The sequence below is a fragment of the Gallus gallus genome, chromosome 10 (assembly GCF_016699485.2).
Source record: "Gallus gallus isolate bGalGal1 chromosome 10, bGalGal1.mat.broiler.GRCg7b, whole genome shotgun sequence".
Taxonomy (NCBI): domain Eukaryota; kingdom Metazoa; phylum Chordata; class Aves; order Galliformes; family Phasianidae; genus Gallus; species Gallus gallus.
This window is the reverse complement of record NC_052541.1, coordinates 1440542-1457122: the sequence shown is the minus strand read 5'-3', so window position 1 is coordinate 1457122 and position 16581 is coordinate 1440542. Positions and strand designations below refer to the sequence as shown.

Genomic DNA, 16581 nt, shown 5'->3' with positions numbered 1-16581 from the left:
AAATATATTTTGGAGATTCCTCCTTGGTGTGACCCACCCAAATGACAAAGACCCTTCTCTTATGTCTAATACCATAGGGCACTGAGCAGCTTTTTGGTGCCTGTTGGTTTTGTTTCCTCAGGAGCAGCATTTTCCCCATTGTTTTGGCTCTGGCCGTGTCCCATCATAAGGCTGACTGGGATGCTTTAGGTCACTCAGGAGTTATCCAGCTTCTCGTATTTTCTGCTTTCCCATATTTTTGCCAGCTTTAGTGCACATGTCAGTTGTTTCATGATTTGCTGTTGCCAGTTTGTTTCCTGCTGGCAGCTGCTTTTGGCCAGATGTCCTGTCCTGTGCAGCAGCTGTTCGGAAAGGAGGACTGCTCAGGGTCTTTTTGCCATGAGGATGAATCCTGGCATTACTTAGGAGGGTCATTCCTGATACCTCTTCTCTGAGTCTTCACAGCAACAACCCTTGGAGCAGCCTCTTCCCTGTGATGCTTTGCAGATTCTGGTCACTCCCTTTTGTAGTGAGTGGCCATTTCTGAAGGTTTGCAGCATTTTTACTTGAAGTGACCTCGCAGATTGTGCAGAGTCTCTCCTCCCACACTGAGAGATGTTTGAATGTCTGTGGGCCACTGCTTTGATGTGCTTCCCATGCAGTATACATAAATGGTGGAGGAAACTTGGTACTTTCCAGTCCGTGACATGCCATCTATCCTTCTGCACCTGGACAGGTCCCCTTTTGTGTGGCCAGCAGAGCAAATCCCAGTTACTTATGCAAAAAGATGACACAGCAGTACCCACTTAAGCCAGTCTTGATGGGTTTGGTTTTTTATGCCTTCTCAGGACTTTGTGAACCATTTCCACGTCCTTCTGCCACAAGGAATCAGCCCATCTAAGCACAATGTCCATGATTTCCTCAGGAAAATAAAACTCAATCCAGACAATTACCAAGTTGGAAGAACCATGGTAAGCGTTTATCTACTTAAGATAAAGACACGCCTGCATTTGTGCACAGTTATGTTAGCATCTTTGTATATGCTTTTAACTAATGAAACTACTTTCCTTCTGTTCATCAGAAGCTAATGGTTTAAAGGATGCTTTTAGTGTCGTTAGCATGAAATAGACAGGAATGTTGGTGTTTTCTTTTGACCAGGTCACAGTGGTCAGATTATAGGAAGGTAACCTTCAGAACCCGCGTGTGTGCAGGCCACTCACTGTTATGACTCTGTCTCCCCAGAAGGGAAGGCAAAGGCTCTGTGATTCATGCCTGGTGCTTTTATTTCCCAGGTTTTTGTGAAGGAGCGCGAGCGGCAGCTTCTGCAGGACCTGCTCCATCAGGAGGTGCTGCGCAGGATCGTGCTGCTGCAGCGCTGGTTCCGCAGTATGCTCTGCAGAAGGCAGTTCCTGAACATGAGGCAGGCAGCAGTGATCATACAGGTAGGTGACAGTGCCTGGCTTCATCACAGATACTTCCATGAGTCCTACAGATACAGCTCTGGCTGCAGCTGGAGCATCTGATGCATAAAGTCAGTTCCCGTCTCCTAGGAAGGAACTTATGATCAGAAGAGCAGTAGTTCGGGTGTGGGAGAGATGGAAAGCTGGCGTAAAGGCAGGTGCTATCCAGTTCCCCAACCATTCCCATTTCAAGAAGCTGTTTTTGCTCTGCTTGCTGTGTTTGCAGAGATTCTGGCGTAGCTACCAGAGCCGAAAGCAAGGCAAGCCATCACCAGACCCACTCGTGCTCAGCAAAGCTGCAGTTGTGCTCCAGACCCACTGGCGAGGCTTCGTGGAGAGGAGGAGGTTTCTGCAGATGCAGTTTGCGGCCCAGCTCATCCAGAGCTGCTGGAGGGAGCACCTGAAGCGGAGGCATGAGGCGGCCACCAGCATCCAGGCAGCCTGGCGGGGGCACCGCGCTCAGCGGCGGTACAGAGCCGGCAGGCGCGGGGTGGTCTGTTTGCAAGCAGCGTGCAGAGGATATTTAGCACGACAGAGGTAATGTTGGTCTTTGAATAAATGAGAAAAGAAAGAAATGCTTTCTGATAGCACCCAGTAGAGGATGAGATGGCCGATGTGAATTCTTGCACTGCCTAGACCAAAGCGGCATACACATGATAGTGTCCCTTCATAGCATTGCTGATGTTTCTCCACCCTGCCCTGATCCTTCCTTTGTCTGCACTTTCTAACAGGAGTTCAGTTAGCTGCCCATCTTACTCCTAGACTAAGCAGAGCCTATTTCAGGTTAGAGCACGTAGGCAGTGGAAAGCTGAGGACATAAGTACTTGCAAGGGGGTTTTTCTTGGCAGCAGCACCACTCTAAGTAGCCTATTTTTAACTCAGATTGGCTGGCCGATCTGCTTGCTGCACCGTCTCACAGTGGATCAGTCAGCAAGTCAGGAACAGGGGCAGCAGTTACTCACGCCAGCTGCTGCAAGGAGAAAAGCATTCACGACCATGCCTCGGCTCGCTGGCTGCAGGGCAGGTCTTGATTTGTGCTTGGGAGACACTGCCTGCAAGGTGTGGAGTGACTGACAGAGAGCTGGGAGCTGGAAATAGCTCTTAGCGTGGGGGATGAGTGCCTGTTCTTTGTGCCAGAGGCATCCCAGGCAGGATGGGGAAGATGACAAAGCCAAGGTGATGCAATGTGTTACGGTTTTCTGGCTTATAAGCAAGCTACACCAGGGATGAAGGCTGGAGCTGCTGTCATCAGCACAGGAGAAGCTTACAGGTGCATGCATCAGTGCAACTCCTGAGTAGGTGAGATGGCAGAAGAGAAGACTGGAAATGCAGTTTGTGCATAGAACATGAACATGCATCGGGTTGTACCTGCTTTGCAAGGAGAGTTGCTCAAAGTGCCGACAGCGGTGAGATGATGGGGACATCTGTGGTGATGAGATGCCACCAGTGCAGTGGGCACAGCGTTACAATTTGCTGCTTTTCTGCTTTCTTGCAGGTTTAGAGCTTTGAAAGAGCAGAGGTTAAAAGAGATGCAGCTGGAGAATGGCCTGTCAAGTAGAGAAGAGGATGGGCTGGAGGCAGATGGGGCTTTGGAAATCAAGGGCTCTGACCCATCCAAGTGGGAGGATGGCTCATTTGAAGAAAGAGTGAGAGCCGTGGAGGAGCACAAGTCGCTGATGGAGAATAATCGGGTGAATCACTTGGACCTCCTGGACACTTCTGCGACGTCGTTGTACAAAAGGCACGAGAGAGCCAGCAGCCAGAGCGGGATGGACACCGAAGAGGAAGTCATTGTACGAGAGAGACCCAAGTCACTGGAGGATCTGAATCAGAAGAAAGTCGTTCGTGCAAAAAGAGAAAGCCGGAGAATGCGTGAGCTGGAACAGGCGAAATTCAGCTTGGAGCTGCTTAAGGTCCGGTCCACTGGTGGGCTGTCGCCCTCGGAGGAGCGACAGTGGTCTACCGAGCTGGTATCTGAGGCACTTCATTCCCCTCAGGGAACCCCAGAGAGCGAAAGCTCTCAAGGGAGCTTGGAGATGTTAAGCTGTGAAGATACCCCGAGTAAACCCGTTCCCCCAGTTTTAGATGTTCAGCTGCTTCCCACTGAGACCCGGGACTCTTTGCCTAGCAGTCCTCAGCCTCACCTGCAGGACAAGTCTTTCTGCGCAGCGGATGTGAACAGCAATTTGTCCATTTGCAGAAGGATGCTTTCAGACTCTGAGCTGCCCGATAACCGCACTGCAAAGGAGCACGTGGTGTGTGACCCCCAGAATATCTACAAGATGCATCCAAGAGAAACATTCCTTTCTAGTAATCTACCTACTTTCTACGTTCCACCACAGGATATGAAGGTAAAGCAGTCACTGGTGGAGAACAACTTGAAGAACAAGGCGATGGAAAGAGAGGAGAAAACAGCTATGTTCTCTGAGATGAGGAAGGACTCGGAGCAAGACCAGGGCAAAGTTGTGGGAGGGGAGGAAGGGGAGAGGTCTCCTGCCAAGAGAGAGGAACGTGGGACAGCCACCGCAACACATTCCCATTCTCCAGACTCTGTCATCAAGAGACTGGAGAAACTCAACGTGGAGAAGGAAGAACGACAAAAGCAGCTCCAGCTGCAGAATGAGAGGGAGATGATGGAGCAGATCCGACAGCAGAAGGAAATTTTAGAGAGGCAGCGCAAAGCCTTCGAGCAGCTGGAGAAGCAAGGCAGGGTGGAGGCTTTACAGCGGGCTGAGCTGAGCAGAATGAAGGACCCTACTCTGAAACCATCCAAAAAACCCGACAGCCGGCCTCAGTCTGTCCTCATCCTGCACCCCCAGAGCAGAGCGGAGCACGGCGTGGCCCCGGGTGGAACTCCAGCCTCATCAGTGGACATCAAAGGTCTCACCGTCGGGAGCAGGGGGGGCTCTCCGGCCCATGCTGCCCCTAAGGACAGACCGGTCAGCATGTTCATGGAGCGAAGGGAAGGCCCGTCAGGAGCACTGCTGGAATCACGGGGCAACCCCCGGCTGGCTGCGGACCCCAGGGATGCCCCGGGCAGCCCCTTCTCTAGGAGTGAGCGCCTCCGGCAGCCTCGGGTGCCCAGCCAGCCCAGCGAGGAGATGCGGGCAAGCGCCATGTTCTTCACACCCAGAGACAATCCCTTCGGGCTCCAGTGAGTACAAAGATGGTGTGCTTGCTTTGTAGGCTTTAGAATCATAGAATGGCCTGGGTTGAAAAGGACCACAACCGTCATCTCATTTCAACCTCCCTGCTACGTGCAGGGTCGCCAACCACCAGACCAGACTGCCCAGAGCCACATCCAGCCTGGCCTTGAATGCCTCCAGGGATGGGGCATCCACAGCCTCCTTGGGCAACCTGTTCCAGTGCATCACTACACTCCTGAGTGAAAATCTTCCTCCTAATATCCAACCTAAACCTCCCCTGTCTCAGTTGAAAACCATTCCCCCTTGTCCTATCACTATCACTTTGCTTGGGTACAGTGGTCATGGGCAGAACGTTGGCTTTGGAGGTTGTACAAAGTACTTATTGAAACCAAGAGTGGTGTCAGGTTTTGGGTACTTAACAGTGAGTGGGCATGAATTGGGAAAAAGTAAAAGAACTGGAAATACTAATGTTCATTTTCTTATGCAACACACATTACATAAGCTAGGGGAGATAATCATAGATATTAGCAGGAGAATGGTGTTCATAGCAAGAGAGAATTGACACTGGCTTCATTTACATTTTTATAAACAATGCTGTTCGTTTATGTGCAGTGATACAGGTTTATTTTGAAAGATCTTAAAACAAGGGGAAAAAAGATGCTTAGGATTTTTGGGTAGACAGAGTAGAAATGATGAGACAGTCAGGAGGCTCCAAGATTTTTCTTGTTAATTGTAGAATTACAATAACCAGCAAAAGCCATCAGGCAATATCCCATTGACCCCCAACAGAGCCAGCAGCGTGCCAAGGATGGGAGGGCAGTGGTGGGCTTTTCGGATGCCTCGCCCCAGGGCATGGTAGGGTTTTGTGCAGAATTGGTGTCAGAAGGAGTGAGCTGAGCAGAGGGCGAATTAAATGGGAGTACGGTTGAATGCTGTGTTGGATGCAAAGCGAGGATGCTCTCCTTTGTAGCCTGCTCACCTGAGTATCTGCAGGAGGTCCCAGAGAACTGGTTTGGAAGTGAATATTTGAGAACAGTCTTTGTAGAATCATAGAATGGCCTGGGTTGAGCTGGGTTGAGAAGGACCACAGTGGTCATCTCATTTCAACCCTGCTATGTGCAGGGTTGCCAACCACCAGACCAGGCTGCCCGGAGCCACATCCAGCCTGGATCTTCCCCACATACTTCCTTCAGTTTCTTTTCCTAGTTGGCTAATGCACCGAGCAAGCAACAGGAAATGGAAAATTACATTTAAAAATGCCTACTTTTTGTCTGCCTGGAACTTAAACGTCTTTATGCAACGACAAAGCAATGGCATTTCAAAATACAGGACTGGGAAGATACCATCTGTAACCACTGAGCAGGGCAGGGAACAGCTTGGCGGGCAGAAATTCACACCTTCTTGTCCTTCAGCATTAAGTCAGACCCTAAAGAGTTCTGAAAACCTGTGACCTCCAGCTGCGATTTCTCATTGATTGCTTGGGCTGCGTCCTTCTGCGTTGCTGAGAGCTGGGCTGGCACAGGGGGAAGGCTTTTAGGAGAGAATGAAACGTCTCTGTTTTGTTGCCTTTCAGCAGGGAAGCAAGCCATCAATGCCTTCCCAAGGGTGAGCTGGCTCGGAAGCCATTTAAGATGCCTGGGTCTGGCCGAGGAGAGGTGAGCTGCCACTTTCTTATTTTCTCTTACGATTGAAAAGGGGAAGAAAACTCCCAAACCCTTATTTTGCCAGTTTTCCCTCAAATGTAAAGCACAAGGACTGCTGTTCTTGGGGATGGGGATGTCACACGAAGGCAATTTTCACACTTTCTCATGGCAAAAAAGCCCCCGTAGCATTAAGTGCAGCAGCTCTGAATTGCTCTGGAAGACAAGGATCTCGCAGTCCTGATGGCAAACACTGTAGCACGTAGTCTTGTCTTGTTTGGTTTAATGTCCATTTAAGTAACATCCATTATTGTCCCACTTTCTCCGTGCTGTCTTGGCTTTTGTTTTTGCTGGTCGTCTCTGCACTACGTGTAATAATGTGTGTCCTCTGTGGAGTGCAGTGTTCCCCAGACCATACTTGAGCTGCGCTGTGTTGCCAAGCTTCAGTAGAATCTCCTTTTTATTTTTACATTTTCGTTTTACAAACTTTTCTTTCTGTTGTTATGTTTTATCATTTGGTCAAGCAGGTTCCCAGACCGACCCATAAAAAGAAAGCCCGCATGGCGCGGACGCGCTCCGATTTCTTGACTAGAGGTACTTTTGCTGATGGGGAGGGGGATACGGAGGAAGATGATTACGATGGCAATTTTGAGTTCCTCCTCTCCTCTGACCTACCTCCTCACCCCGAGGCAGGGCCTGCGGCCCGGCTCGGCCAGGCCTGTTACAGTGACTCCGAAATGGTAATTTTCCAACTTGTTGGGGAAGGAGAAAAGAGGGAGCAAGATCTGCGGGAGTGTTTCTTTGCTAACCTTGGCTGCACGGATCCTACACTGCTGCTTCTCCCACTTACGTGGACGTTGTAGATGGGTAGACTCAGAGAACACAGCAGAAATGCATACAGAACTGAAAGGGATATTATTTCATTCTCTCTCAACCATGGTGGTGTTTGCTGGCTTGATTGGAGAGCAGCTTCCATGGTTTCTTTAGGTTGCACAACTACCTTTTGTTTGTTCATTGCTTAACCAGGATTCCCTCCATTAGACAGTCCCACCGGGATCCTTTGGCTCTAGCAAAGTGATAGGTGCGTATGCATAGAACAGATCAAGGCAAACGTTGGCCAGAATAGCAGCAGACAACAAGGAAAACTGCATAAACATTGCACTTTTGATTTGGTATCCTTAGTTAGGTTATTCAGAGATTGTCCAGTCCTCAATTATTGGGAAGATGTCGGCTAAGAGTATCTTAGAGAAAGTAAAAACCTGTAAATTGGGCAATAAAAACATGTGTTTAAAAAAAGATAGAGAAAAACACCATAGTGGCTCTGGCCAGGAGGGGTGGCAGTGACTGAGAGGCCTGGGGGGTACAAGGGGACGGCCCCTTGCTACTCTTGCCCGCTTTCTCTGTGGCTTGAGGCAGCCCACATAGACGTGGATGAGCACAAAGCGATGACCATCTCATGCTTAAGCGCTCACATGGCTTCACTCCTATACTCCAACTGCAGGGGTGGGTGTGGATAGAGCACAAAAGCAAACAAATGTACTAACAGGACTGGCTTTTTACTTTGTGCTCATTCTGTGGTGTTGCCACAGCAAATATCTCGTGTGATCTTAAAATCTGCCTCTGTAAGGAAGGCCGAGGAGGGCTTTCCGTGACTTCTCTGTTAGCAGCTTTTATGATACAATTTTTTTTTTTTCCCAGGATGATTTCCTAACCAGGAAGGGTGGAGATTTTCAAATTCTCCTGATAAAATTTCTCAGCTTTTGAGCCAGGAATGCCCCTAGTGCTGTCTGGCAGGAACATGGTTGAAAGACACAGCTCTTCAAACCGAACTCACTCAGCTGCCCTTCAGTCCCATCTCCCTGCTTTCGTAACAGGAAAGGGAGAATTTTACATGGGACTTGTGTCAGAACCAGTTTTTTCGCCCTCATTTGGTGAGAAGTCAGCTTAAGAAAGCATGCCCATGCAGACGCAGTGCCTCCATCCTGCCCTCTTGCTTTCACTCAAACCACGGATTTGAAGACACGATGAGAAAGGAGGGATGAGAAGTTACTAATTTAAAAGAATCAAAGATCCTTCATTAAAGACCTACATTAAAATGGGGAAAAAACAGGAACAAGAAGCCAAATTGGGAGGTGCAGGTCTGAAACCATCTGAGGAGCCCAGGAAAGCTACGTTGCCTGAAGGCTGTCCCTCTGTAAACGCTCAGTACATGTTCATGTGCTTTTGTCCAAGGGAGTCTTGATGAAGGCAACAAAATTCTCCAAGATGATGTTAGAAGCCAGCATTTCCCTCTGGATTTCCTTCTGCCACAGTCTTCTTGGCTGCTCAGATGGCAGTGGACCAGCTCCTTGGAAATGCTGGAAGCAGCTGCTCAAAGCGTGGCAAGGGCCTGGGACAAGGGGCTGTGCCCTGCTGTGTTCCTGGAGGCTACCCTGTTACAAAGCCTTCGTTTTTTAGCTGTAGAAGTCTTCCCCACTGGCAATCTCTGCTGAGCAAGGTGCTTGGAAAACTCCATCTCTGGGAGGGAGCTGGCTCACGTAGAGATGCTGCTGGGACTCTGCTCACCTGGGTTAACAGCTCTCACGGCATGCAAGTAGCAGTAGTGCCAGCTGTGTCTCATCTCTCCTCCTGTATCTCTTTTCTCTGTGCTCCATCCCTGGCTCTAACCGTGGGACAGACAGCAGTTCCACATTGCACGGTTGAGTTCTGCTTTCTAGCAAACCCTACTCGTAAAGCTGTGTGTGCAGTGGTATCCTGTGTCTGTATGTCCTGGCCCCACGTACGGTGTTTCCACCTGTGTTCTGTATTGCAGGTTTGGGACCAGCTCTTTGGATTGTAGCTTCTCTGTGTCAGGATCACCACACCATTAAGGGAGAGCTCTTGAAAGCAGCAAAATTTAGGGACTGCTTATTCGTGTTTATTAGCAGAGCCTGTCTGGGTGTTGGAGATGATGAAGCAGCCTAAAACAGAGCAGACTGGTGCACCTTAGGTTCAAGCAGGGGATATGCATGTGACCGTATCTGCTGTGCCTTGTGATACTCACATGAAGACACATCCAGCAGTCTCCATATGCAGTCTGGTTGTTGTTCTGGTAAACAGCTTATTCATACAGCTCCTGCCTCTGGCTGCAGCTTTCCCAAAAGCCTCTTTTGATGTGCTGCTCGGTGGCTGAGGGCTGCTGGATACACAGCAGAGGGATCGCGGGTAACCCTGTGCAGCTGAGCACAGGGTGACTCTGCACTGGCACTGTGTTACCCCTTGTTTTCCTGGCTGTGGTGGCCCACCAGGCACTGATGCTCCAGGCCTAAATCCAGGGCAGCAAAGGCCACGAGCATCATCAGCCAGGGCCACAGCCCAAGGTGCACCAGTGTATTAGGTGGCTGCTTAAGGTACTGCTGACTGCAGAGAGCCCAAGTGCCTCTTAGGGTTGAAGCAGTGATATATTTTGCTCCAACTTCCATCCTAAAGCCACAAATCATCAAACAGCAGCCTGACACCCACTGATTCTGAAGAGCCACCTGTGACAGAAGAGCTCTTGTCCCAAGCTTTAGGAAGCCCTTCAGTGCAGCACTGCTGCCTGCTGGGACAAGTCATCTCATTTGCAAAACGGCCAGCAAAATAGAGGTTGTGCTTTTAGAGGAATAAACGGGCTTCCCTCTTCCACCTCGGGATGATTGCAGACTCCTGGCTATGTGCTTTGTGGTGCGCCCGGGGCCGAGGAATGTTTCCCAGCCAAGGACCTGGCCTTTCTGCTGGAGGAGTCTCTCAAACAGAAGGATTGGTGTCAAAAATGCCTTCAGTCCTCCTCTCAGAGCCTTGCAGTGGCAGCAGAGGAAACGCGTAGCTGAAATAGATCAAAAATAGAGGCAGAGCAGGGAGATAGCAGTGGTACTGGTGAGATTACAGGTAGGGACCATCTCCCTATGAAACCTTTGCAGGGCGGCGTGCGGTCCCAGAGGTGCCTATATGTGACAAAAGTAAGCCACAAAGTCATTGTGAGCCTTAGCAGTGAGACTGTGTGCCTCTTCCACCCCTGCCCTCATAGGCACTGATGCCAGGGAGCGTTTCTTCCCCACGGTTTTGTTCCATGCTGATGAAGGTGAGGACCATTTCCAGACCCATCCATTAACATCCAGCAGGCAGTGATGACCCTGCTGCGTTCTGCATCATAGAAAGACCTTTTTAGCAGAATTTAACAGAATTTTCTCTTTGTCCTGACGTGTCTAATCCATTCCGTGGATTATGAGGTCTTATTTTGCCTATTACCTCTCCACCATTTACATGGGATCATCACTGGGAAGTAAGGGCAACAGGAACGAGAAGCCCTCGGATGGTTTCAGCACCTTCCATGGTATCCAGTGGCAGTTTTGCCTTGTGTGCTGCCACCTCCTGGCTGGCAGGGAGGTTCGCCCAGGGTGAGAAATGGAGATTGGTGAGGCCCATACATTGCAGAATTTTATAGGAAGTGTTTTTAATAGGAAAAAAAGGGAATGCTTTAAAAAAGACAGTGGATTCAGCTGAGACGCCTAGTTAAGGGGAAGCTAAAGGAGATAACTCCAAATCAGGTCGTGCAGCCTGATTCCCTGCTTACCTCATGTCAAAAGTCCCCCCTCCAATCATAGCTGTAATGGAAAATAAGAGCAAAAGTTGCTGTTTTTATAAATATGGCCAGAACGTTTCTGGGCCACGCTGCCTTTTTGGGTGGCTTCCTCCTCTGTGCTGGGCAAACCAAAGGCAGGTCTGAGGAATGCTTCCCAAGATAAATGGTGTGGCTCAGGCAACAGTGGTGGAGGCTTTGTGGGCACATGAAAAGAGAGATATGAAGGTAACATCTCTGTTTCTGCTGCCTCTTGGGACACGCTTTTTGGATAGCAGCTGCAGGTCATTAAACGTGTCAGCTGAGGCCTCTCAAGACTCCAGGGAGAGGAGGAAGTGCACCATCTCTTGCCTTGTCTCTTCCCAAGCAGCAGATAATAGAAATAGTGCAAAATGTATTATTGTACAGCATGAAATAATAATTTATTATTTATTATTAGTGGAATTCCATTAATTACTGCAAATTCACCTTGCCCTTGGGAAATTATCCCATGACTTTTAAAGTGGTGATGAAAGCAGAGGTCTTTTGTATCAAAGCTGCTTAATCTCTTAGTTCTGAAGGGCCAATTTTAACGTGTCCTTGGCACATTAAAGGAGTCCAAAGACTCCTATTTTTGTTCCCTTCTGCAAAGTCTTCTGTGGGAGCTGAAGGCAGGCTCTGCTGGGATGGATCCATGCGGTAGATGAGGGAACACCACAAATCACCTCGGCTTGACTAACAACTGTGCTAATGGGCTCTTCTTGAACGAAGAGCTGCCCAGCCCAGGGTGGCTGAGCACTTCTGTGGTGGTGACAAACCTGTGGCCTGGTGCACACCGGCTTTCTGCATTTGTCACTAAAGGAGAAGGAAGACCTCAAAGCAGGAATGAAGAACTGTCGTTCTGCTTTAGGCGCCATTAAAACACTTCTGTAGTTGCAGTTGTAACTAGGACCGTAGCAGGTAACAATAAAGGTGTGGTTTTCAGTCATCACAGATAAAATCTTTAACTTTTGCTTTAAGAAAAAGTGTCACCTGGCATTCCAAGAACGGTGCCATTTTTTAATAATTCACCCTTGAATCGTTACAGACAGCTCAGCGATTCTCCTCGGGGGATGGCCAACCAAAGCTTCACAAAACCATGTCTCAGGGGGAGATCGGGAAGCTGGCGGCCACGCAGAAGCCCCTTGCCCCAGATGGGAGGTAAGAAACGTGGGACAAGCCTGTCCCCTGCCCTTCTGCATCCCTGAACCCTGCTGGTCCCCAGCTCAGTGGCTTTGATTCAGCCAGGCATAATCACCGATTGCATGTTTTGTACATGACTGTGAGCTTGCCCAATTAGAAGAGGCAATCACATGGATTTAACTCCTAAAGAGCTGTGAAGGTCTGGGAGGCTTTGGGTAGTTCTGAGCTGAAGGACATTTCCCTATTAAGGCAATTCCTCTTCCCACAACTTGTTTCCAGGTCTCAACGAGCCAAGATGAGATTTTGGGTGAAGGGAAAGCAGGGGGACAAGAAGACCCCTCGGGAGAAGCTTGCCACACAGTCTGAGCTGCTGGAGCTGTATCCTGAGCAGGAGGTGCCCAGCAGAGAGGTGGCTGCTGGCCTGCAGCTCGGTGAAGGTGAGTGGTGGGTGAGCAGGCAGCAGTGTGTTGTAGTGGCACAGAAACTGCTTTTGCTGTCAGCACAGATGAAAGCTGTAGCTTTTGGGAGTCCAGATTTACATAGCCATTAAGGGTAACCCAGTTCATGGTGACGTGGGTAAAGACGTAGAAGTGAAGGACGTGGAGCTCTTGGAGTGGGTGCACAGGAGGGCCACTGAGATGGTCAGAGGGCTGGAGCACCTCTCCTATGAGGAAAGGTTGAAAGACCTGGGCTTGTTTAGCTTGAAGAAGAGAAGGCTCTGGGGAGACCTCATTGTGGCCTTCCAGTACTTGAAGGGAGCATATAAACAGGAGGGGGGGACAACTGTTTACAAGGGTGGACAGTGATAGGACAAGGGGGAATGGTCTTAAACTGAGACAGGGGAGGTTTAGGTTGGATATTAGGAGGAAGTTTTTCCCCCAGAGGGTGGTGACGCACTGAACAGGTTGCCCAAGGAGGCTGTGGATGCCCCATCCCTGGAGGCATTCAAGGCCAGGCTGGATGTGGCTCTGGGCAGCCTGGTCTGCTGATTGGTGACCCTGCACATAGCAGAGGGTTGGAACTGGGTGAGCACTGTGGTCCTTTTCAACTCAGGCCATTCTATGTTCTATGATAAATGTGTTTATCTGTAGGGTTGAAGTATCTGTAAATTGGGGTTTCAGACATGGTTGTGTAGTCTGTGTGAAGCTGCTGTAGGAAAATGAGTTGGGAAATGGCACGTATGAGAAGGATGTGCTGCTTTGCTTCTGTTGACTTCATGAGTGACATCAGCCCCGTGGTAGGAAAGGTAGAGACTGGGATCCAGAACAGATCTGGAGGAATTCAGAAAGCACTCAGAAAAGATACTGTGCAATACGATCCAAAGCAGATACCATTTCTTTCACAATTTCTGTGTAGTTTTAGAAGTAGGAATTGTTGCTTCGCTCTGGGAGGCAGAGGACAAGGACAGAGGACAAACCCCCTCTCCCCAAGCCCCAAAGCCAGCTGTGTGCCATCACCAGCACCTCCATCTCCTGCCCTGGAGCTAATCCTCCCGGCAGCCGTCTGGACAGCGACAGATGTTTCCCCTCTTGACAGAGGAAGCAACCAATGGAGAAGTGACATTTAATCTTCCTACAAGCACCTCACAGCACTTTTCTCCTCCTGTCTCCTTATTTTGGTGACAGAGCTGTTTTTCCCTTTGTGTTACCTTGGCTGTTGGTACAGCTCAGGGAAACGATGCATCATTTTTCACTTGCTGAGAGTTCATCAGCTGCCACAGGTTTTTATTACTGCCTGAGAACGAGCCCTGCTTTCAGGTCCTACATAAAACACGGAAAGCAGCATTTTTATTGCTTAATGCTTCATCTCACCTAATTCAGGAGATGCAGAAAAACAAAACGCACTGCAGAACTCCAGTGGAGTCGAATACCAAACTAATATTGCTGCAGCATTTCGGGTCAGGCAGAGAGCATGTCAGCTAACCTGTGCTTTTTTCTCTCTCTCCTTTTGTAATTATTACCCCTAGAGTTGGGTCCTCACCATCTGACGCCGCCACGGAGCCCTGAGCTGTCAGGAATCTACCGGAGGGAATTTAAGGAGAACAAAGAGCCTTCTCCCAAAGTGAAACGCAAACGTAGTGTCAAAATCAGCAACGTGGCTCTGGAGCCCGTGCAGTGGCAGAACGACTCACTGCAGATCATAACCAGCGCGAGCGACCTGAAGAGCATGGATGAGTTTCTCCTGAAAAAGGTAACACCTGCTGTTGGTGCTCCAGCTAAATCATCAGAGAGCTCTGAGAGCAGATGGAGGCGGCAGAGCGATGCTATCCTGGAGGCAGCAGTAGCAATGCTAATAATCCATGTAGGAGAAAACTTTAGTTGCATTCCCAAAGCTGCTGAGAGTGCACAGCATGCACCAGGGCTGGCCTGGGACAAAGGACGGGCACAGTGTGCACATACGACACGAGCACAGCAGCTCTGGCACTTCCACTGCTTTGAGCTGCCCCCAATGGCATCAGAAATGGGAGACCCCGGAGGGCAGGAGTTGAAGGCCCCCGGGAAGCACTCATGTGTCCACATTCTGAGTTTGTGTGCAGGAGAAACTGCCTTGCAGCCACATGTTGTCATCATCTGCCCAAGGTGGAGCAGCTTCTTGTTAGTGGGGCCTCATTTTATGTAGTGCCACAGCAAAAGTCATGTTGGTGCATAACAGCCTTTGGTTTCCCAGATGAATGAGCTGGATAATGAGGACAGCAAGAAGGACACGCTGGTGGATGTTGTGTTCAAGAAAGCACTGAAGGAATTCCGGCAAAACATCTTCAGCTTTTACTCCTCAGCATTAGCGGTGAGTGACCGGACAGCACGTGGGAGTTTGCACCTCCAGGAGATGCTTTGAGTTCTGCTGGTAGGGATGTCACCAGGCCTTCAATTCCTGATCTGCTCATCCTGAAGGGAAGATGCTCTTCATTTACATTCAGTCCCATGAAGCTGTAAATTTGGAATTGCTCTTCCTCGTTAGCTCAGCATACTTCAGGTGGAGATTTCGGGTCCACTGGAAGTAGAATGGGTTTCAGCTGAATGCCAAATGACAATAAGTCAGTAAATGCCTCTCTGCCACCCAAGTGGTCTGCAAACCTGTGTATTAAAGTTGTGAGTTGTGGACGTCTGAGAAACGTAGTGAGCTGGAAGCCGTTTGTGCTGAAATAATTGCCTGCAGCAGAAGAGGCAGCTTAATGTGAATAAAAATTTCTTTTTTTTTTCCACTTCTGTTTCTGTAACAGGTGGATGATGGGAAGAGCATCCGCTATAAGGACCTGTATGCCTTATTCGAGCAGATTCTTGAGAAGACCATGAGGCTTGAGCAGAGGGACTGGAGCGAGTCTCCAGTTAAAGTCTGGGTCAATACGTTCAAAGTCTTCCTGGATGAATATATGATAGAGTACAAACCCCTGGACTACACTGCAGTGAAGGTACTCAGCATTTTCTTGAGCTCTTGGAAGATTTGTGAGCTATCTTTCTGAAGAGTTGTGCTAAGACACCTGGTCTGTTGTCTTCTCTTGTGCTGTGAGCTGAGGTGGGCAACATAGGCAGGCACACAAGGTGTATTTCACTGGTATTGTTTCATTGGGCCCAGCAAACCCAGGTTCTTATCTGGGATGAGCTAGGCCTTCACCACTGCCAACACGTGGACCTTGTCTCCAGGGCAAATCTGCAGCCATCTGTGGATGGGTGGGAAGGCAGCTCAGATCTTTGAGAGATGAGTAAAAGCAATGTGCTATTTTCTGTTGGGCTTTCCTAGGCTCTTGAGCACCAGTGACCGCGTGCGTCACTCTTGGTCTGGCTGTGGGAGCAGTGTATGTGGATAGTGACCTCAGGGGCTGAGTTCGGGCAGTCAGTGTTCCTCCACAAACCTGGGCTCCTCGCTTTCTACTCCCTTTTGTCTGTGAGGACCATCCCTGGCTCTTGGAAGATGGTGTTTCTCGTGCACCAGTAGAGCAAATGTCCCATCTTTGGTCTTCTGCTGTGAGTCCTCCCCAGGCTCTCCACGTAGGATTTCTTCCAGGGCTCCGGCTGCAGTGCTTTGCCCTTGGGTGTCTTACTTGGATCGAAAGCTTTATGTCAGAGGTGCTGGACATGAAGCCAGAGTAGCAGCTAATCCCAGCTCTGAGATGAAGACGGTGACAGTTGGCCAGGGGATTTCTGAAAACAGGGTGGTCCCTTGCAGTAGGAGTGCTCCTTGGAGTGCGTGGCAGTATAGGGCTGAAAAGAGATAGAAAAAGTCACATATGAGACCTCTGCATGCTTTACTTGTGTGGATTGCCCATAAACATGCTCAAATCTCTTTTAATACCAGGTGCCAAAAACGGAACGGAAAAAGAGAAGGAAAAAAGAAGCGGATGTGGTGAGTTGAGCACCCTGGGCCTGTGTGTTAAAGAACTGACCCTTGTGGCCAGAATTACACCTGATAAGAGACCTGCTAATGACATGTCCTGTGGTGAGATCTCAACGTCTCACCTAGTGAGCGTGCAGCCTTGAAAAGGTGCTAGGAAGATGGACTAGGTGAATTTGGTTTGCCTGTGAACGACCGTAGGTTGAAACAACAGGCTGTAAAGCAGCACTTCTGTTCAGAACAAGGACTGCTGTAGGTTGTTCTATGAA

At 49.4% G+C, this 16581-nt stretch overlaps 1 protein-coding gene across 13 annotated transcripts in view; it reads left to right on the top strand.

Annotated features, from left to right (window-relative positions):
- Positions 1 to 16581, top strand: part of MYO9A (myosin IXA) — a 166117-nt gene that overhangs the window by 136876 nt on the left and 12660 nt on the right. For 10 of the 13 annotated variants that reach the window (XM_015279073.4, XM_046899222.1, XM_015279070.4 and 7 more), the window contains 12 exons: positions 828 to 950; positions 1272 to 1421; positions 1666 to 1976; positions 2935 to 4593; positions 6159 to 6240; positions 6753 to 6965; positions 11889 to 12001; positions 12263 to 12420; positions 13950 to 14173; positions 14651 to 14767; positions 15204 to 15392; positions 16277 to 16324. In XM_015279073.4, the coding sequence (XP_015134559.2) occupies positions 828 to 950; positions 1272 to 1421; positions 1666 to 1976; positions 2935 to 4593; positions 6159 to 6240; positions 6753 to 6965; positions 11889 to 12001; positions 12263 to 12420; positions 13950 to 14173; positions 14651 to 14767; positions 15204 to 15392; positions 16277 to 16324 (3387 nt within the window). The remainder of the gene's footprint in view (positions 1 to 827; positions 951 to 1271; positions 1422 to 1665; positions 1977 to 2934; positions 4594 to 6158; positions 6241 to 6752; positions 6966 to 11888; positions 12002 to 12262; positions 12421 to 13949; positions 14174 to 14650; positions 14768 to 15203; positions 15393 to 16276; positions 16325 to 16581) is intronic. The other 3 variants (XM_015279071.4, XM_040706566.2, XM_015279075.4) reach the window with 3 other exon arrangements.